At 46.3% G+C, this 22583-nt stretch overlaps 1 protein-coding gene across 4 annotated transcripts in view; it reads right to left on the reverse strand.

The window, feature by feature from the left end:
* The window catches only part of PDE11A (phosphodiesterase 11A), a 150090-nt gene extending 130983 nt beyond the window's left edge, over positions 1–19107 (reverse strand). For all 4 annotated transcript variants that reach the window (XR_014551409.1, XM_083628099.1, XM_083628100.1 and 1 more), the window contains exon 1: positions 17273–19107. Coding sequence is in view for 3 of the 4 variants with exons in the window: in XM_083628099.1 (XP_083484225.1) it covers positions 17273–18094 (822 nt within the window). In the remaining variant the exon portion in view is untranslated. The remainder of the gene's footprint in view (positions 1–17272) is intronic.
* Between the last annotated feature and the right edge of the window lie 3476 nt (positions 19108–22583).

The following is a 22583-nucleotide window of genomic DNA, read 5'->3' on the forward strand; positions in this document are numbered from 1 at the left end:
AGCAGGTGATGCAGTCATTGGAGGCCACATCTGCTGTCCCTATGGATCCTGCTGTCTGAGGCACTCACCTCACCTTGCCTCATGGGTGGGCAGGCCCTGCAGAGACCCTTACCCCTAGCTCCCATCTTCAGAACCTTCTGGGTCCAGTGATGGGGATGAGAAGTTAAACTAGCAGTGTATAAAGCTAACTCCACAAACACAGATAAGTGAGATCCTGCTGCTGCTTAATATTGTACCACTGAAGGAAGAAATAGGAACCTAAGCAGTCTGCATCAAAGCAAAGACCTTAATAAAGACAGGCAACAAGAAAGGGGGTAGTGCACAGTCAGCCTGTGCCATGTGAATGGAAGAATACTTCCAGACTGCAGAGCTGGGTGTCTATATAGATTTTTAAATTATTGAGGGTGGAGTGGAAACAAAGTCTGCAAAATGAGAAAAATGCATTAATCAATATAAAGGTGCATATACCAATATACATTACTGCAACGTAAATTGCTGTTTTCTTTCCCTAGAATTGCAGTTTAACATGTGCAGTGAGATACTAGCAGGTAAAACTATCCCCACTCTTTCGCTATTATTTTTTCTGTGGACACAATTGCGTTTTTTAACAGTGTGGATTTCTTAAAAAAAAAATAAAAACAGTCACTGAAATCCTTTTTTTTTTTTTGCTACTGTTTAAATTAAAATAAAGTGAAAGAGTGCTATAGCACTATTTCCCTACTGTCCTTCCAATTGCTATTTTAGCTTCTTGCAATTTGCTCTAATACATTTTTTACTTTTAAAAACACCTTTATAAATCTTGAAATCAATTTGGAAATAGTGCTTAAATAAAGACTTTAGAAAAACTTAAATAACTGATTTTTTTATAATCGGTCCGGGTTTCTTAATATATATATATAAAAAACTAGTCTGGCAAAGCCACTTCCGACCTGGGGAGGAGGTGGGGTTGCGGGCCCATCCCTTCCCACAGCCCCTGCGAGAGCAGGGGAATCCTCGGGCGCGTCATTGACCCGGTCGGCCAATCGGCGGGCCGGGGAGGCGTGGCCTTACGCATTTAAGGCTGGCGCGCCCGAGGTCCCTCTTCTTTTCCCCGTTCCAGCTGCTTGGTTTCCCATCCCACCCTCCCTTAGGTTTAGTTAGCCCTGACCTTGCTATGGACTACGGTTGATCGCCGCAAGGGGCCCGGTAGGAATTTTTCCACTTGGCGAATTTCCGGCCATTTGGTTTTTTCGCCTACCTCGTAGCAAACGTCACAACTTTCCCGGTATTGGCAGTTAGGCATTGGCAGGGGTAATTGTTATGCAAATGAAGGGGGGAAGGAAGCGCCATCACCTTCCCCAAAAGCGGAGGGTAGTCCGGTAAAGAACTCCGGGGGGCATTGCCCTGTCCGAAGCCTATGGAGGTGTGGGCCTAAGGCACGCCCCCGAGCGGTGACACCCGTGGGATCCTAGTTGGCGTACTTCAACAGGACTCCCCCGGCTAGTGGTTAACCCTCCCCGGTCTCCATGCCGGGTAGTTGATAGGAACCAATACCCAAGGCCAATACCTCTCAACTCCTGTAATCAATAAAGTTCTGGCCTTTTACGCCCATTAACCTTATATAACGCGTCCTGTGTCTTCATTTCACAAGGGGGGAGGGGTCTTGCCACGCAAATTGTCCTTTTCTTAATCAAATGGCTAAGTCACACCCAGTAGTGTGGAAAAACTAAGGCACAGAACAAACATTAGCAGCCTAAAGCACAGCAAGATTGCTTCTCTCCGCTATGTTTCGACTCACATTTGCACATTGCTGTACACACCAGGGAAGGGACAGGGATGTTTTGACCCAGTGTACATTATCTGTTTGGTTTCGCCACACCTGCAACCCCACCAACACATGTTCATGAAGTTATCCGGGCATGTGCAACAGCTATCTCATATGTACACCTCTCAGCTCAACTATAGGTGAATGTGCCTTACACTTTCAAACCAGATGCAAGCTGGTTTGGGCGGAACAGACAGCAGCATTTCTTGGGGAACTACAGGATAGATATAGGTTGTGGCTAATGCCATGGGTAGATGGTTTCAAACACCAGTAATGGAAGTGTACTGGAGCCAGAGAAAATAGTAACCTGTACACAGCCATACAAAAAGGTCAAGACCCCTGGTAGTGTAGAAAGCCAATTTGCAATTCCACTCGCAGCCTAAAGTAGAAGGGTAATAATTTGGGTTGGTTGCAGGAGCTGCCTATTGGAAAGCACCCTAAGATGGCGGAGGAACAGAAGTTATGCCACAGAGGCTGACAACATGCTCTCGGGCTCTCTGTTGAAGGGTACTGATTTCATACACACCCATATTTTACAGACGGAAGTAGAGACAGGCCACTGACCACTCGCCTTTCAACAACAACTCCTCTCCACACACATTGCAGCATATATAGTGGAAGGCTCTACAGTACTTCGCCTGTTGTTTTTGCTTGCTTTGCAATTTGTTTTAAATAGCCACAGGAGTGCTTGTTCTTTTGACTAACGACTTGACTGACCTAGAATATATTACCAGCAGTTCAAAATGAGTCTTGCCAGCGTATGAAATGCCAGTCTGTGAAGTGAATGGGCTTTAGGGTTCACACACAAGCATTTAAATGCATCCTCTACTTGGGAGATTTAACATTCTTGAGGCCATGGGTAGAAAACAATCTTGAAGAATAACAGTGAATCTAGAAACTCACACTATCATCTTCCATTTTCAGATATGCTATGTATTTTTAGCAATGGTGTGACCAGGCGATAAGGCAGTAGCTCATACCTTCAATTCAAAAGGTATCAGGTTCAATCCACAGCATCTCTAGGTATGGGTTAAAGAGACTCCTGGTTGTGGCAACATGCAAAGGCAGCACTTTCCTCCAGAATTTCAGATTGTATTGGTAAACTGGGATAGCTGAAACATATGAAATTTATTTTATATTTAATGAAATGTTTTAAATATTCTGACTGCAAAGCCAAGTCCCACTTACTTCAATGGGATTTACTCCCTAGTAAGTGTGCATAGAACTGGACACTGATTTCCCAATACATGAAGTTCAGGTGCCAAATGCTAACATCTGCCAATTTAAAACCTGGCTACAAGCTGCTGTTCCCTCCCTCCTTCTAGTTAAGGTGCATTCTAGCTAAGAGTGTAACAAAAGAGAAAAGGCTGAAATTCAGTGGCAAAGCATCTGCTTTGCATGCAGAATGTCTCATGTTCTACATTCAGCACCCCCAACGCAGGCCTGGGAGAGACTCTGGTCTGAAATCTTGGAGAACCACTGCCAGTCTGGGCAGACAGTACTGAGTTCGGTCTGACTCTGTATTAAGCATCTTCTTACATTCCTAGGTTTGGGAGGAAATTGTAGTACAGTAGCTTCTAAATATAGGGTGGGATGCGGGTGGCCCTGTGGGTTAAACCACTGTGCCACTTGGGCTTGCCAATCGAAAGGTCATCAGTTCGAATCCCCACAATGGGGTGAGCTCCCGTTGTTCGGTCCCAGCTCCTGCCAACCTAGCAGTACGAAAGCACGTCAAAAGTGCAAGTAGATAAATAGGCACCGCTCCGGCGGGAAGGTAAACAGCATTTCCATGCGCTGCTCTGGTTTTGCCAGAAGCGGATTAGTCATGCTGGCCACATAACCCAGAAAAACTGTCTGCAGAAGCGGACAAATGCCGGCTCCCTTGGCCTGTAAAATGAGATGAGCACCGCAACCCCAGAGTCGTTCGCGACTGAACTTAATTGTCAGGGGTCCCTTTACCTTTACCTTCTAAATATAGGAAGCAAGGAACTAGAGGTATTATGGCTTCCACCGTGTGTTGGTATTCTTTCCCTTTAAGGTGAGCATCAATTCCTCTAATACTTGTACGGCACTCCTGGAATTGTATATATGAGGGCAAGGGCCAGTGGCTACAAGGGGAGGGAGGGAATGAGCCATTAATTTCGGGTTGGTTGGTTTTTAAAGGGCCAGGAGCAAGTCAGCAATTAACACACATGGTGTCAGTGAAGTTAACTCTTTATTCAAAGAAACAAGACAGCTTAAGAGGCCAGGCCAAGAGAGCACAGAAACTCTTCCCAGTAGATCTTGCCCCTATGAGGCAGTTGGGAGGGGCTGAAGGTCCCTGCCTTCCAACAGCTACCTAAGTCTCTCCCCCCCCCCCGGTCCTTCCCAAGCAATCTGAGGCTCCGTTGTCTTGCCTGTCTTTGCTCCTCCCTCTTCATACCTCTTTGGGTTCTGGGAGTCTAGTCGTGAGGGGAGCTGGTCGCAGCAGGAGAGGAAGACAGCCTGGCTTCTTCTCCAGCATCTCTGCCTCTTGGTCTCCCTCCTCTCCAGCCTCCTCTTATGCCCCTGGTTCAAGACTGCTCTCTGGCACATAAACTTTGTACCAATCTCAACTGTTAAATTAAGTCATGAGATGGGGTAGGCATATTTGTTTAGGGCAGTAAATTAGAAGTCACATGACCTGAAAGAGAAACAAATGAAACCCTTGTTTACTTATACAGTTGTGGTACCTCGGGTTACGAACTTAATTCCTTCCAGAGGTCCGTTCTTAACCTGAAACCGTTCTTAACCTGAGGTACCACTTTAGCTAATGGGGCCTCCTGCTGCCGGCGCGTGATTTCTGTTATTATCCTGGGTCAAAGTTCTTAACCTGAGGTACTACTTCCGGGTTAGCGGAGTTTGTAACCCAAAGTGTTTGTAACCCGACGTACCACTGTAATGAGGGGGAAAAACAGAAAAGAAACCATCAGCTTTGAATGCATGCGTACCTGGAGAATTCACACAAGAATATATAAATTACACAAAATAATAATGCAATTTGTATTGAGGAATGAAAATTTGTATTACAGGCATCCCCCCACCACCACCACATTTCTTTCTCTATAAATATATCTAGTGCAATGAACCCTGTGTTTAAATAGTTTTTAAATCAATACTGCTCGTTTGTTTTTCACATTCGCCAATGTGTCTGTGATGTCTAGTCTCCAAAATACCTGCCACTCTGTGCTTGGAGAGCAACTGGACAGTGCTGGAATTGATCCAGCGCTGTCAGCTGTTATCTGCTTATTAAGAGCTGCTGGATAAAACACATCTTCACATCTTTCTTGTACGCCTCCCTTGCCTCCCAGGACCTGCTTTTAACAGCTCTTTCATACTGGAAGAAGCCCAGCACTTAGCCTGCTAATAACGAATCATTACCCTGTACAATAAAATACATTTCCCGTCTGTCCATGACTTCCTTTAATGCTGTTGGTCTCATAATCAAGGAGCACCCAATTAAAAGGGCAAATTAGGAGCGGGAATTTGACAGCACACTGTCAACTTCACTCCAGCCCTAGGCAAAAACTTTGCCCTGTTTCACATGCAGCAGAATGAGACAGTAGACTCCCAAAACAATTAAGTAACCTGCACCACTATGGGCTGGAGGTGGAGGGGCTGCCATTTTAACATTACCCCCACTTATTTAAAAAAAAAATTCCATACAAGTAAAAAATGAGCTATGACTGGGTTTGTTTAGCCTAGTTTGGGGTTTATTCCCAAGCAGAGTGCAGTTTCAAAGGCCCCAGAACAGTTGCACCATTTTGGTTGGAGTGTGGGAAGAATTGGTTCATCAAGTGTGGGTGGGAGGCACATGCCAGAGCAGCGGCATCAAATAAATAAATAAATAAATAAATAAATAAATAAATAAATAAATAATTTTAAGCCACTACCTGTGTGAGCGGCAATGATGGCGGGCTCTTCCTTTCCTCTCCCCACCCTCACACTTTCCTGCGTTTAAAATTAAAAGTCATAGTTGTATGAACTCCAAAACACCACTGATTTAGCTTTAAAGGTAGAAAGGGGTGCAGGAAGAGAAACAGAAGCTCCCAGAAGCCACTCAACTCACAGGCAACATCTTTTTAAAAGTTTAATCCACCGTGGACTGAAACACCCATTGACTTCACCCTTTGTCAAGATCCCATTCCAGGTTGAGACAACTGTGAATCGGGCAGGTCACTTTGAAATGTAATTAAATGTCCAAGATAAAAAACAACGACAACAGCCCACCAAAGTTTACAAATGAAGAGTGGGTAAAAGCTGCCGGTGTCGCTCTGGTAAGCACTCCCACCCAATGGACAAAGCACCAAGACCCCCAACATCCTTTCAGAAATAACACAAAACTGAAGGCTAATTTGTCACCTTTAGGCAGCGGTGGCAAACTGGGGCAGCCATTTTGGTTCAGGTCCAAAATGAGCCCACTATTAAGACAGGTCGCTTGGCTCTCTGATATGCTAGATTTTTGCTTGCAGAGGGATTGTTATGTGAGGAATGGGATCTTGCACCTGTAGCTTGTTGACACCATCTTGGACTGCCACTATACTGATCTAAGATGGTCACTTGAGGCCCAGGTGGCCTTGGTGGCAAGGAGAGCCTATTACAAGTTCTGCCTGGTTCACTCGTTGCAGCCACTTTGAGACAAGGACAACTTGGCCCTGGTACTCCATGCTCTAGTAACTTCCAGATTTGCTCTTTGCAATGTACTCTTATGCGGGGCTGTCCTTGAAAAGACAACACAGAAGCAAAATACAGAAGCCAGACTACAGGCTGTGGTTTGCTTATAAAACCTTGCTTTGTCACGGTATTCTAAACTCTTGTTCAAAAACAGCTAGATTGGCTGCCAATTTGTTTCCAGGTCCAATTCAAGGTGCTCACAATACCATTTAAATGACCTAGGCCCCAAATATCTGAAAGACTGCCTCCTTCTCTACAGACTCCCTCAGGTATTACGATCGGGAGAGGGGGGCTCTTGGTAGTTCTGCCACCCTCTGAAGTTCAGAAAGGGCATTCTTTCCCACAGATATGTGTCTTGCATCTTTGCTATTATGCTGAACACTCATCTCCGTGTGTTTTGGGGATTCACCACACTCCTGTGACTGTAAATGGTTTCAATTGTTCTTAATTTACGAATTTGAAATTGCTATAACCCATCCTGGAACCTACTAGTGAAAGACAGGTTATAAATTCAATAAAATAACAAAATTATAACAGCAGCAACAGCAAATTAAAGGCAGCGATCAGGTCCAACCGTGTGTGTCTTTCACCTGGCTTTAAAAGAGATGTTTATTCAAGTGACTGATGTTTAATGGCCAGTCTTATCACAGAGCACAGCTGCCAGAATGGTGATAGAAAGCAGCAGAGCCGTATCCATTGCCTGGGTTTTGTGCAGCCAAACTAATTATATATAATACAGTTTCACTCTGAAACTAGATGAATTGCTGTCGCTTTTAGTAAGCATCAGCAACTAGCAGACCTCAGGGCCAAATCTAACCCACTTGAAGCTAGACTACTGTTAGCCAGCCCTGGGAAGGGTGGGGGATTGGGTACAGAATGCTGGGAGCTGTTGAAATAGGACTTCATGCCAGACACGTTCAAAGGCAAATGTTGGAAGGTCCCATTAGTGGAAAATCAATTAAGTGGGTGCAATTTAGTTAATGGGTATTATATCCCAATATACTTCTGTATGGTATTGTTAACCACATAGCCATGATAGACATTGTGTGTGTGTATGTTTGTGTGTGTGTTAATTCTGTAATGAAAATAAATACAGTGGTAACTCGGGTTACAGACGCTTCAGGTTACAGGCTCTGCTAACCCAGAAATAGTACCTTGGGTTAAGATCTTTGCTTCAGGATGAGAACAGAAATCATGCAGCAGCGGGAGGTCCCATTAGCTAAAGTGGTTATCTCAGGTTAAGAACAGTTTCAGGTTAAGAACGGACCTCCAGAACGAATTCAGTTCTTAACCTGAGGTACCACTGTAAATATTTTTTAAAAAAATAAATAAATAAGGGCAATGCAATCTGGAAAGAAAAGGTAGGTGTGCACACACACACACACTCACAAATAAGCACTTCTTCCCCCTTTGCTTTTCCACTAGCAATTACACCCCACTAAAGGAACTTCTCCAGGAATAAAAACTATGTGAGGAGGGAGTTTTGCTACACATTTTGATACTAAATGTGTAGTTTGGCCCTTAGTAACTATCAATATGCGCCAAATGCCTGCAAATAGTGAGCGACTATTCTAAGACATGTGCCCAAGTTCAGCTAATGGTGCTAGTCTAGGAACAGACATGTCCCAAATTGGTATAGGCAAACTGTGCTGTAAGTGCCGTCTTCCAGTCTAATCCAGCAGCTCAGACTGTGTGTCTGAAGCTCTGTAAAATAAAATGCAGTAATGTCATCAACTATCTGGGAGCTGATTTCCCCTCTCTCTGCCAAATTATTGGTAGGTAGGGTTCTAACTTATTTTACAGGGCTATGTATGCCTACGGTTAGTTCTGAGCCAAAATATGTTGCTTCCAGGAAGTTCCGAGCTCTGCTGTCTTTTTATAAATTAACACTTTGGTGATCTAGAATCAAGTGTTCTCTATAGCGGCACAAAATAATTGATTTTCTGCAGTTATAGGCACAGTTCAGGACCTTGCTTTGACTAAGCACTGAGTGTTTTCTACACGCCTTTACATCAGTGGAATTTTAAGTCACTCATATGTCACCAGGGACACAATCCAATTCAAAGTGAATCAATAGTAAAGCCTTTCATTGATTTCAATGAGTCCAGGTTCCAAGGAAAGAAAGCAGATGGCTGCCAGGGGTGGGAGGGCGAACAGCAACAAATACACCCAATATTCAGTGAAAAATTGAATCTTAAATACGAATACTTTGCCTTATTATGTCTCTGTTCCAAGACATTTTTTTTAAGTAAATGACTAGTTTTTACTAATTTAAAGCAATGTCTTTACAAAAGAAGCACCCTCCTTCTTGAGAATCTGAATTTCCAGTTTCAATGTGACTATTTTCTCCTGCAATGTAAGTAGGCTCAAATATCCCTTTCTCTCCCATTTGTTGTTCTAAAGGAACACTCACAACACATTTTCACTTCAAGGCTGATCAGTCACCTACGTTCACCATTAAAAACACTGTAAAAAAATCCCCACAACTGCTATTAATTTTTAAGTAGCATATTGTGAACATTAACAATTATCCGATAGGGAACATCTGTTGCTCACTTATATTTGCTCAGTATCACACAGCCCTTTTATCCTTTACACACAATTAATACAAGCAATAGTTTCTCTTGTTTAAATAACATGAAATTGTCACACATCTGCTAGAGACAATAATATAATTGGAGGTTGACTGGAAACCTGCTTTTTAACTAATAGAAAGCCAACCTTTAATTATCACCTTTAATTATCAACCTTTAATTATTTTTTTATTTTACTTTACACATGGAGTGAAGTAGAATTCAAGACCTTGCCAACAACAAAAAACAAATGAACAATTTTGAGGCACGAATGAAGTTATTATTGATTTGTCTGAATCACGCCATTTCTGCTCCAGAAAACAAAAAAACTGGTGTTGAAGATGGTTTGGAAACTTCAGCTGCTGCAGAATTCAGCTGTCAGGTTGCTCACCAGGACAAGACGGTTTGAGCACCGATCCTGGCCCAAAAGCACTGGCTGCCAATTAGTTCCTGGGCCCAGTTCAAAGTGCTGTTTTTGACTTATGAAGCCTTAAAAGGCTCAGGAACACAATACCTCAAGGAGCGCCTCTCTTCGGATGGACTTAACCCGGACCATGAGATCATCATCTGAGACCCTTCTATTGTGTGCCTCCTCCACAAGAGGCCTGGAAGGTGGAAACACAGAAACAGGCCTTTTCTGCAGTGGCTCCCTATTTGTGGAATGCTTTCCCTGGGGAGGTTCGGCCGACACCTTCATTATACATCTTTCAAATCAATTGGGGCTTCTAAAAAAGGAGCCAAAATATTGTTGCTAGTTGGGTAAGCAAAGTATGGGTTTTGCATCAACTCCTCTTCCCTCCCCAGAAAACCAGGCAGGGGTTTAATCTCTTTTGCCAGTTTTGTGTATCAGTGTCTCCCCTCCACCCCCAAATGAGCTATTGGGGAGGTTCCCAGCCTTACTTCTTAATATAAATGGTAGCATTTGCGGCTTCTATTTCAACTTCTCCTTGGCAAAACCTCATACCTCTCACAAAGGCATTATTCTCCTACCAGGAAGTAAAGCTTTCCTCCAGGAATTCTTTCTTCACGTCTGCCTAGCTAAGCTGCAAAACTGGCTGGGTGCTTTGCCAGACTTTTACATTTGTCAACAATGTTTTCTATTGTATCTTAAACAGCGACCGTATACAAAAAATAACAAGAACACAGCAAGAGGGAAGAGCAAACCCCCTTTGTATCCCGCTTGTTTGCTTTTTGCAGGCTGTGTATTTGTGATAAAAAGGAGATTTGTGATACATGCCAGTGAAGGGAGCATTTGCTGGGTTCACACAGCCAAGGGTATTGCAGTATTCTTGTGACTGGTAGGTTGCTGTTGGCAGGTTTCGTTGTGTGTGTCACGAGTGGGGGTTGTATCCAACTAGGTTCTACTCAAGAGAAGTTCCACTGAATTAAATGTCCCTGAGTCATACTCCTGCCCACCTAGCACGTCAAGTGCAAGTAGATAAATAGGTACCGCACTGTCGGGAAGGTAAACAGCGTTTTTTGGCACTGCTCTGGTTCGCCAGAAGCGGATTAGTCATGCTGGTCACATGACCCGAAAGCTGTCTGCGAACAAACGCTGGCTCCCTCAGCCTATAGAGCGAGATGAGTGCGCAACCCCAGAGTCATCTGCAACTGGACCTAACGGTCAGGGGTAACTTTACCTTTAAGTAAGTCATGCCTAACAGTTTCAATGGGTCTACTTTCAATAGGCCTAGCACTGGCTATAGTCCATTAAAACTAGCATAATAAATAATAAATGGAAATAAATGGAATAAAATTTATAGACACAATTTCACCAAAATGAAGAGAAACTCAGACCCAGGCAGAGTTAGAAACTCAGATATATAAGCTAGGCGCCAAATGGCTCCTTAAACAGGGTTACAGTCACCAAAACAAAATGCCTAGCTGTCATTTTTGGGGCCAGATGCTTCAAGTCATGTTTTTCAATACCACTTTTTGGTTCCTTGAAATTCATTCTGATTGTGCAGATAAAAGGTAACTGGTAGAATTCTACGGGATGTGTGTGAAAATGGTCAAGAGCCAAGGATCCCCAGGCACGCACCTCCAGATGGTAGAGACGTCAGCTGCTATCATGGCACCTCGGCATCTTCCCTTGGTTGCACGTGACCGATAGCCAGGTACAAAATGTGCCTGGCAAATTGGACCCAGGATCTTGCTAAACTGAGTAAGTATTCAGAGTTATGCCATCAAAAACAAACACCTTGTTTGTTCGCCACTCTTCATTCACCTTGTGCTTCTTTAAAGAAGTTGTAAATGATAATTGAGAGGAGAAACAACGTAATTTATACAATTAATAAAGTTTGCTCTGCTGTGGCAGCTTCTGTTCTTCACTGGATCTTCACATGCTTTTTCTTGCCAACCAAGAGAAACCAGCTGGAGGAAGAGGAAAGGACAGAGGGTGGAGAGCTGAAGGCCCTTTCCCCATCCTTTGGACCCCGTGGGAAACTCAACAAACCTGCTGTACCTGGAACTAGGTGTGGAGAGTGCGGCTGAATGGGACACAGCTGTGGGCAGCCTGGGAAAGTACCATCCACCTTGGGCCTGCCATAAAAAAACAAGTCTAGAGTGAGAAACTAGGGTGACTTCTGCTCTTTCCAGGAAGTCTTGTTGTGAGAATTTTGCAGGTGAGCAGAGAGTTTGTGGGATCCTAGGTAGAAAAACTAAGACTGATGGTGTTTGTTAGAAGGAAAATTAATTGGTATTGAGATAGATAGAAAGATAGAACTTTGTATTAATGTAACTTATTAATATGTAACCGCATGTTTGTAATATTTTTATTTAAGTTGTCTCTTGTTGCTTCAGTTTTCTGTGCAACATTTAGAGATTTTAAAAAATATATTAAGCAGTATAGAAATTAAATAATCAATCATCCTTCTCCTTATTTATTATGCCTCATGCGGCATTATGCTGGTGCACCATGCGCTTCACAGAGCCTTGAGCTTAATGTTATCCATCAATGTGGCAGGCAGATGCCGTCAAGGATGTACGAAGAATGGAGAAAGGGAAATTGTAATGCTCGGCTGAAAATCAATAACTGGCCCTCAAGTGAAGTAGCATGTGCAACACTGTTTGAAGCGTGTGTTTACCTCACGGGGGGTATTACTGTGTGTTCAAGACTAACTGCTTTTTTTTTACAAGGATTTCAGAGAAAAACAATGAAGAACAGGACTGGAAGAACTGGAATAGCTTGCCTAGGAAATGGATTTATCTGAAATAACAGGATACAAAGATATTTGAAAGAGCGTTCAGGTTGTCAAAGCAAAGGGCCTCTGATCCCCTGCATTCTGTGGGATTCACCACACCTGTGCCATCAAAAGAGCACGTCTCAAAAAGAGAAACATCTAATTTCATGGGTAGGCAAACTAAGGCTCAGGGGCCAGATCTGGCCCAATCGCCTTCCAAATCTGGCCTGCGGACGGTTCGGGAATCAGCGTGTTTTCACATGAGTAGAATGTGTCCTTTTATTTAAAATGCATCTCTGGGTTATTTGTGGGGCCTGCCTGGTGTTTTTACATGAGCAGAATGTGTGCTTTTATTTAAAATGCATCTCTGTTTTATTTGTGGGGCATAGGAATTCGTTCATTTTTTCCCCAAAAAATATAGTCCGGACCCCCACAAGGTCTAAGGGACAGTGGACCGCCCCCCTGCTGAAAAAGTTTGCTGACCCCTGATAAATCTACTAAGTGGTACCTCGGGTTACAGACGCTTCGGGTTACAGACGCTTCGGGTTACAAACTCTGCTAACCAGAAAGTGGTTGCTCCAGGTTAAGAACTTTGCCCCAGGATAAGAACGGAAATCGCGTGCCAGCGGCGCAGGAGGCCCCATTAGCGAAAGCATGCTTCAGGTTAAGAACGGACCTCTGGAACGAATTAAGTTCTTAACCCGAGGTACCACTGTATTGTGCTCGTCCCTGCATAAAAGGGCAGTGGGTGCGGTAAAGAGGGTTAAAGCAGCCCACAGGGCAAGAGGGGATATGATGCTATAGAAACAAAGGAATGGCTGCTACTGCCAGGAACCTGGTTGTTTCCACAAGTGGCAGGATTCAGCCCTGAACAACAAGAAGTTACCATTACAAAGAAGGCAACTTGAGACTTGGCTAACTTGGAAGTTTGGGGCCTCAAGCTTGTTTGACTTTAGAAATTAAGCATTACTGTTTTTACGACTTGTCCAAGACGCCTCTTTGTATCCCAGGACTGGGGCTCACAAATGGGCACTCAAGAGGGCTGGAACTGTGAAGTTTATGCAAACTTCATCCCTGTGCTTTTGAGAGACATGGGCAGTGTAGGTGCCAAGTCAGCAGCCAATTTACTATTGGTCACTTTGGGGGTGGGGACTCCTCACTGATAGGAGATGGTGGCACTGGAGGCAAATCAACAACATCTGGGGACTCAAGGTTGAGAAAGGCTGGTCTAGAGAGTGGAGAGCTGGATGGAGGGAAAGGATGCAGACACTCCTAGCCAGATACCTCCTGTTGTGGATTTGCCTCCAGTGCCTCCTCCTCCTATCAGTGAGCAGATGGGACTACAACTCCCATCATTTGTAGCCATCATGGCCAGCACGGATTATGGGAGCCGTAGTTCAGGAACATCTGAGGACCCAAGGTTAGAAAAGGCTGCTCTAGACTGTTGGCCCCCTCCTTGGGCTTAGATACTTCTTAGGGGTCCCAATTTCACCTTCCCCCATCCCACTAGGAGCCTCCCCAGGGATGTGCAGCTCCAACTGCCCAGCCACCTCCCATTTCTCCACTGGATCAGACCATCGCCTCCGGGACATCTCCACGGGACTCATGACAACAGTAAGGAGAGCTATGGGAAGCCAACAACCCAGAGAAATGTCAACAGAAATCTGATGCACTTTGTATGCAGGAGAGTGAAGAAAACAAAACTTCAGAATGTTGGCTGGATGGAATCGGTGGCTGTTGAGAAAGCAAGAGAAGTGGGCATTGTGTCAAGGGTCTCTGTGATTGTGTATGTCTGTCCCCTTCCCCTATTGGGATATTAACCCCCCCCCCAGCTTTTCAATACACCTGAACCCTCAGTCACCCCTGCCTTTAAGTCTGATGAATCCTTTGTGAAAGATGAGTCTTGCTTTAGTTCTGGAAATAGAGGAGGGAAATCTTCTTCAATCGTCTGGCCCAGAGTCCGTACCAGTGACCCAGCTACACTAGAAGATGCGCCAATAGCTAAGGGCTGTACTTGCAAAGAATGAATACGATACTGAACAGATTTAATGAATATTGCATCTCGCCCCAGTTCTTAGTCCTGAGTATTTCACAGGCCATCTGTTCTCTCTGTGTCCAAATAAAATGTCTTGCAGGGGAGGGTGTCCCCCCCCCAGATTTTTTACAATGAACATGTCTAAAACTCAATAAACAAAAGAGTTTACTTTTATATCACTTCCCCCAAATCAATTCATTTTATCTAGCAGTGATAACTTACACCATATCAGTGATTTCACAGGGTAACAAGGTACCAAATAAATTGCAACTATCCTGTGCTTTTTTTGTTGTTGTTAAAAAAAAAGAGGTGCAGGGACATGGATGCCAACACAAAATAGCTGCCATGGGCAGAAAAAAGAGGCGACAATACTCCATGACATGGAGTACCTTCATTAAAAAAAGCACCTCTGCAACTATCCTTATAGATTTGTATCTAAAATAAGGCACATTGTATGAGGATTGAAGATTTTACCTTATGATTCACTTAAACTATTTGCTAGAGAGAGTTAAAGAATTGCTTACAAGAAGTAAGCAAACTTAGAATTCATGCCTTCCGAGAACAGGTCATTTTATGGATTAGTAACTTCTAAACAGCAAGCAGCAGAGCACAGGACTAAACGGAAAGCTCTCAAATTGCAGTGGGGAAAGTATAGAATTCCCAAAGGATCTCTACTGAGACTCGGTTTTTTATTTATCAATGATCTGGAGGCAGAGAGGACATAAAATTTCTGGGTCAAATTGTTCAGAATGGTGGTGAGAGCTCAAGTAGACTGTGGAGAGCTTAAAAGGATCTGTAAATAGTGGGTGAAGGGGGAGATTGGAAATACGCAATTGTGCAAAAAATATATGCTAAAGGTTCCGAACTTAAGGAGGCTAACAAAAATCTATACTTTGGGGTAAGTCATGGTGCAAAGATAGTTGAGTGAAAACAAACTCAGAGAAAAAGGAAAATTCCACGCTGGGAATTATTAGGCAAGCTGTTGAGAATGAAACAGCTAGTGCTTGTTACACCTTTATAAATCTATGATGGAAGATAATACAAACCTCTGGTTGCCTCCATTTCAAGATAGGATAGAAAAGGCAGTCAAAATTATTGAGGGGTGGGAGCTATTTCCTATGAGGAAAAGACAAAGCAAGCAGAGGTTTTTTTTGTTTAGGCACGGAGAAAGACGACAAAAGGGGAATATGGCTGATGTATAAAATCCTTTGCACAACATATAATTCATTTATGGATCTCACTACCACAAAAACATGGCAATGGCTACTGGCCTAGGGGTTATTTATTGAACTGTTGTGAGATTTGTCCATATGTGCAGAGCACGCTACAAACTGCAACTCAAGTCCCAGTATGTTGAATGAGCCATTCTAAACAGTAACCACTTTATATCACACTCTTAAAGTGTGTTTAAAATAAAGAATTATGGCAACACCAATTATGGCCACATACACAAGATCACACTTTTACTCCAATTAATTAATCTGAAATAACTACTATCACCAGGCTCCCAAGTGTCAGTCACTAAAGAGCTACTTTTTTATGTTCCATACACAGTATTAAGAAAACCAAGTGCAAAATATATACATACTGTGTGAGTTGCACATGTATATTTTGAAGGGACATGTGTAAGTTTTAATTGACATGCTCCCATGTATACACCCTGTATACTTTCAGGTATGAGCTTCAGTATAAAACTTAAGAAATGACCCTAACATGGATCAAAAGTCCAATAAGAGAAGAGTCATAGAATACATGTAGCCGAGTGCTTTTTTTCAGCCTGGGTGAATTCATGCTAACCTGAATTATTTATAACAAAACCAAACTATGGCTTGATCTACACCCTACAAAGTCGATTTGTGTGAAAGAATCACGGCATACAAAATTGTGACCTAGACAAAGTAGAGGACAAATCTCAGGTACTCATCCATCTAAGAACCTGATGGTGCTTCCTAAGAATTTGATGAGGGGCACACTAAGAATTTGGTTCAAATAAGATTCTGGAATTAACAAGTATTTTGCCAGCTCAGGCAACGAATGGTGTGTTTACCTGCTACAACTGTGTCCTGTCCTTCCTCTGAGATCATCAGAGACGTATTTTAGGATGCAACCTATAACCACCACTTCTTTGGAAGTAAACCTCATGGAACTCAGTGAGACTTACTTCTGAGCAGGCATGTCTAGGATTCTTGAACTCTCAAGTCTCCCAACAACTCTGCCAAATTAAGCAAGGCAAATGAGGACAAGGGACTTTCTCAAGGCCACCCAGTGACCTTTGATTTTACAGATAACTGTACTACACAGAGAGAATATTTAATACTGAAGCACAGGAAACAGTTAATGAGTGGAGAAGGAACAATGTGCCATCCATGGCATTGACGGCCATGCTAACTACTAAAAACCTTACAATTCACCCGACCCGACCCCTTGCCACCTAATAAATGTGTGGAGAGAAGCCAAGCCCACACTTGCTTGAAGTCCATTCCAGAGACCACTCAGTACACCAACAGTGAGCTTAAACAAGTACAGTAACTGCAATGCACAGCTGAATACTTGTGTGGTATTTTTAAAAGGAACTTACACATGACCCCCCCCATATGAATCCTCTAAGCCAGAGGTGAGGAACCCCTACCTGCCCCCCCCATGATGCTGGGCTCCTCCTACCCCCAACAGACCACGGTCACAGATGACCATTGATGCTGCCCAACAATATTTGGGTTCCCCACCTCTGCCCTGGCTTTGGAGAGCACGGAAACTAGCATTTATCAAGTTGGTTCCGCGTATGCGTGTGCACAATATACCTGAGTGTTTCCCCAATCAGCTTCAGAGCTTGATGCTGTGCACAAGTGAATTTGTTCCCATTTCACTACTACGACAGCGAGAGCTCGCCTTTGCACGGCTGCTGTAGCATAAGCCGCCTCGGGTGCAGAAAGGCGAGCAGCAGAACCAGGAGGCCCCCCGAAGCGCGCGCCCCGAGCTCCTTCCCTACCTGGTAGGCGTCGGGGATGTTGACGGTCTCTCCGTGCTCGGCCACGTAGCCGATGATCCCTTTGCCCCAGGGCACCTGCACCTCGTTGGAGTTCTCGGTGCTGTAGCAAGGCAGCAGCGGGGTGCCGGCGTGCACGTCGAAGACCTTGGAGACGAGGCTCTTCTTGCCGGCGGCGGCGCCGCCTTCGACCAGGAAGAGCGAGCCCCGGTCGGCGTCCACCATGAGGCACACGAAGATGAGGATCTTGTAGCTGAGGGCGCCCAGGTCCAGGTCGTTGGAGATGTCCTTGACGAGCTCCAGGAAGAACTGCCGCTCGTTGTGCTCCTTGAGGTGGCGCTTGTAGTCCAGGGCGGTGGGCGGGTATTGCGGGAGGTTCACCCGGGACTCCAGCAGCGCGCTCAGGATGTGCGCCGTCGTGGGCGGCAGAGAGCTGGCTTTCCTCAGCAGGGCCCTTCTCCGCGCGCTGCTCAGCGGCTCCTGCGCCCGCGCGTGGACGTGCTCGTCGTAAGTCAGGTTCACGTGGATGGCCTTGGAGCGCGCGAAACTGCGCCGGAGCTCCTTCTGCGACGCTCGGCGCTGCAGGCCACCGGCCGCCGTCTCCGGGGGGGCCACGGGGCCGCCGCCGCCCTTCCCCAAAGAGGAGCCGGGGCCGCCCAGCGCCGCCGGGGTGCCGTTGCTGCTGTGGCCCGGCTGCTCCTCCGCCTCGGGAGCGGCTTGGGCGAGGAGGGAGCTCCTCCTCTTCAGCCACTTCTCCACCAGCTCCGGGTGCCTGTCCAGGAAACTTTCCACCGCCGCGAAGTCCAAGCCGGTGGGGGCCGACATGGCGGCCTCGTCACCTCGAAGGCGCACCGCCGCCGCCGCCACTGCGCGCCAAACTTTGCCGTCCTCGTTACTTCATGCTGAAGCGCGGAAGAAAAGCGGCAGCGAGCCGCCGCACTTGCTGCTTGCTAGCGACTGGCGCGCTCGGAGAAGAAACCCAGGGCGGGTTACAAGCCGTTCGGCACGTGGGGGAGCAGGAGCTGCCCGGGCTTTCCCGCCCTCTCTTGCAGCGAGCGAGCAAACGGATCCATTCGCCTCCCAGCCCGGGCCAAGTCCCGGCTTTCTGTGCCCTTCCTTCCCCCGGGCTCCTCGCCTTTTTCCTTCACCCCCTCCGTCGTTCCCCGGCGCCCCGTCGTCGTCCTTGCCCTCTTCTCCCGTCCTGGTGGCTTCCGCGTCCTTTCGCTCCCGGTTACTTGCAACGGGCTGCTGCTGCTTCTCTGGAGATGCGCGTCAAAGCTCTCTGCTAACTGCTGCTCCTGCTGGCGGCGGCTCCTGCGTAACCCAGCCGGCCGACCACTAAGAAGGCGGGGCGGGGAGGGAGGACGCGTGAGCGGAGGAAGAGGAGGAGGCGGCGGCCGGGAGAGCAGCCCGTAACCGGAGCATCCTCTCTTTCCAGAGGCTATCACGTCGACGGTCGAGCCTCTTCGGAGCGGGAGCAGCGGATGAATGAAGGGGTTTATGGGGGGGGCAGTGGCCGAAGCAAGCAAATGATGCGCAAAGCTGCAAGGTGTAAATCCCCCCCCCCCACGCATGAGCATCAGTAGCGCGAGGGATAGTTGCGCCACGGTGTTATTGGGTTAATCGCTGCAGAAAGGAAATCTCAACGCATTCGAGGTCTGCCATTAAGAAATGCAAACTCTGGGAGAGGTGCCGCGGGTCAGCTATCGATTGTCATGGGACTATGCGGGAGATTGGGGGGGGAGATGTTTCTCGCGTGCGGTTGTGTATTAGTGACCACGTGTCCTATTGTTCGAGAATGTGACTTCTGTGCATATGTTTCTCATAAAAAATAATAAAAACAAACTACGGCTCCTTTTCCTTAAAATATTTATTTGGAGTAAAGCGTCGATACAGATTTCGAAAGAGCATGCTTCGGTTTCTGAAACATAACAGCCTTGAGCGTACACTCACCTTCTAAAGACAAGACTGGAGAAGTGGAGCCTTCTTATTTTTAATAGCAATGCACTTTTAAGTAAGGCAGTAATTCTAACCATAATTTCAAGTATACATGTATAAAAGCCGATGAAACAGCGGGCGTGGAGGTGGGGTCTATAAGATTCGCGGCTTGGGATTGGCAGGAGGTGTTTTTTATCTTGCAATAGTACTGTACTGCTGTGTTCCCTTGCAACCCGCACATACGTCATTATGGGAATCGCTAACGAAGGATACAGCGTTCCATAAGGAGGGAATCCCCTCGCGCCGCCCGATCCTGTTTACGCGGAAGGAAGTCCCACTGAGTTCAATGGCCTTTACTTCCAAGTAAACGAGCGTGGGCTTGCAGCCTTGATTTGCAGCTGCGGCCGTTGTCCTTTTAAATCATTAAAATCAATCTGTCACGCTAGCTTTAATGGACTTGCTGGAGCTCAGGAATGCAATCGCATCCTTTCCTCTTACAGGAGGGGATTTGAACCGCAAGATGGGGAGCCGGAGGCTTGCAACCACAAATACGCGGGGATTATAATACACAGAGACGAGAAGGTGCGCTTGTGCGCCAGCTGGTTTTTTTGGTTTTTTAATTATTTATTTACGCTGGGAGCCTCCACCTGAAGCGGTTGCGCGCACGTGGTCACCTTTCCACAGCAATGTGCAGGTCTCAAAGTCCGATTAAGATGAAGGAACCGCGAGCACACATGCGGCCTCCGCCTCCTCCCCCTCCCGCGGCGAGACGAAACCCCGACCGCTTCTCCGCTGAGACAGATTGACGTGGAGCTATTTTTACGCGCACGTGGAGCAGCGCATTCATTGCCGAACCGATGCCTACGCAGAAATGCTGGGGAACCTCAAGTCATGGATCCCAGCACGTGAAAAACGTACGCTGTGCAGGGACCTGAATGAAAGCGATGTCGGTGGGGTGGTGGTGGGGAAATATGAATGAGATGCCAAACCTTCTCAATGGAAGCTAGCACACACACCGCCATCCTATAGCACCTGAGAGGCACCCTGGATTTTAGGAAACCTGAGAGGCACCCTAAATTTTAGGGTGCTGTTATGGTTCTTTTGTAGGAACCCTGAGAGGCACCCTAGATTTTAGGGTGGTGTTGAACCTCGTATAAATGCCAGAATCTGCTTTCAGTGCCAGGGCCAAGTACGGGTGTTCGTGCTTCGAATGTGCAGCGCCTTCAAGCATGTGCAAAGTACTTTTCTTTGAAATCAAACATGTTAGCATTGAATGTTAATTTCAACGATAGTGTTGAATGTTAAGTGCAATGTTAGCACTGAAATTAATGGACGGCCCATAAACTTCAGTGGGTCTACTCTGAGTAATGCTTAGCAGTGGTATTCAGCTGAGGGCAACCAGGTCAGAATAAATAATATCGCGACAGGTTGAGCCTCGATAGCCCCTTGCCAGCTTTCATAAATTAAGCAAAGGTGAGGAGCCCAAGACATCCGCGAGAGAGACGGGGCGATCGAAGACAGACACGTGGAATTTGATTACGTGGGAGGTGGTTGAAACAGGACTGAGCTCTCCAGCCTCCGCTGATACATAAATTGATTTGCTCTCCTTGCTGCAGTCGTTTGAGATTGTAGGTAGGAGGAGCCACTTGGCGTCTGACGATCAGATAGGACAAACTTTCGACAGAAACTGTAATTGAAACAGACGGCGGAACGGGCTCTTCAAAAGCTCTGACCTAAATATCCGTCCTAGATTATAACGTCGTTGAATTTAAGGAGGTGGTGGGGGGGATGTTTTAAATGCAAGCAAAAGCCAAAGCCAGCTGTGTTTGCTGGTTGGCTGCAGATCTAGCTTTGATTTGCTAAAAATAACCTATCTCTCTCGGTGCAAGGTGATGGGCTTTACTATACGGACGTAATACACCAACCGATGGCTTCTCATTGAGAAACAGCGCATCGCGAAGAGCAGAAAAACTTGTCAATTGTGATCGCGGGAGGGCGGCAGGCGGAGCAGCTCTTTCCGAGCATGCGCAGAGGCGAGAGGAAGGGATTTTTGCATGCACGATTTGCCAATTTCTTGCTCCGGAGTGTAACGCTGAGCTCTTGCTTTGGGGGGGGGGGGACGTTCCCTCCACCATCGATGGCATGGGCGTAGCTGATCCCGCCCCCCCCGCCCCAGATCAAGTAAAACAAAATAAATAAATAAATGACCAATCACGTCGGTTCTGCCCCCCCAAAAAGTCCTGCCCACCCTAACAAAAAATCCTGGCTACGCCCATGCTCGACGGGCTCACAAACAAGCTCCGCGACGGCACCCGCTTATGCTACCGCGTAGCCGGGAGAGGGAAGAGCGCTCCACCGAGAAGATGCTTGTCTAGTAACGGGTGGGGAGGGCAGTTTTGCAAACGCAGCTCCCGCTGCAGGAAGCGGAAGCAACGATCTTCCCCTCCTCTGGTGGAGCAAGAACCTCGCATGCAGACACACACCGCAGAACTTGGGAACTCTCCTTAAAAGAGGGTTTTTTACCTGTGTTGTTTTTTTAAAAAAATCAAACTCTGGCCTTAATGGTCGGACACCTCCCACCACACACCCCAAGATATATAAAAAGGTAAAGGGACCCCTGACCATTAGGGCCAGTCATGGCCGACTCTGGGGTTGCGGCGCTCATCTCGCATTATTGGCTGAGGGAGCCGGCGTACAGCTTCCGGGTCATGTGGCCAGCATGACTAAGCCGCTTCTGCCAAACCAGAGCAGCGCACGGAAACGCCGTTTACCTTCCCGCCAGAGCGGTACCTATTTATCTACTTGCACTTTGATGTGCTTTCGAACTGCTAGGTTGGCAGGAGCAGGGACCAAACAACGGGAGCTCACCCTGTCGCGGGGATTCGAACCGCTGACCTTCTGATTAGCAAGTCCTAGGCTCAGTGATTTAGACCACAGCGCCACCCGCGTCCCTCCAAGATATATATATAGTTGTAAAATATGGTGATGTCTATGCACGGCCTTGCAGAGCCCAGCAGAGGCCCGGAGCAGGTAGATAATGTGCCCCTCCATTTATTTTTTTTACCCTGGGGATAACTGAAGTCTTATAAATAAGTAAGTATATAAATAATTTTGTGAATATGCTGACCGAGGCCCCCTTTGGAATTGGAGGCCTGGGCCAAGTGGCCCATATGCCCCCCCCCCTCTGTCTGGGCCTGTGTCTATGACTTCACCCGCTTCCAAAAGTGGCAAGTCCTGTGTTTTGGAGAACTGGACCCCTGCCTGTAAAAGCCTTGTTGTTTAGTCGTGTCCGACTCTTCGTGACCCCATGGACCAGAGCACGGCAGGCACTCCTGTCTTCCGCTGCCTCCCGCAGTTTGGTCAAACTCATGTTGGT

The sequence above is a fragment of the Podarcis filfolensis genome, assembly GCF_964270895.1.
Source record: "Podarcis filfolensis genome assembly, chromosome: 1".
Classification (NCBI taxonomy): Eukaryota; Metazoa; Chordata; class Lepidosauria; order Squamata; family Lacertidae; genus Podarcis; species Podarcis filfolensis.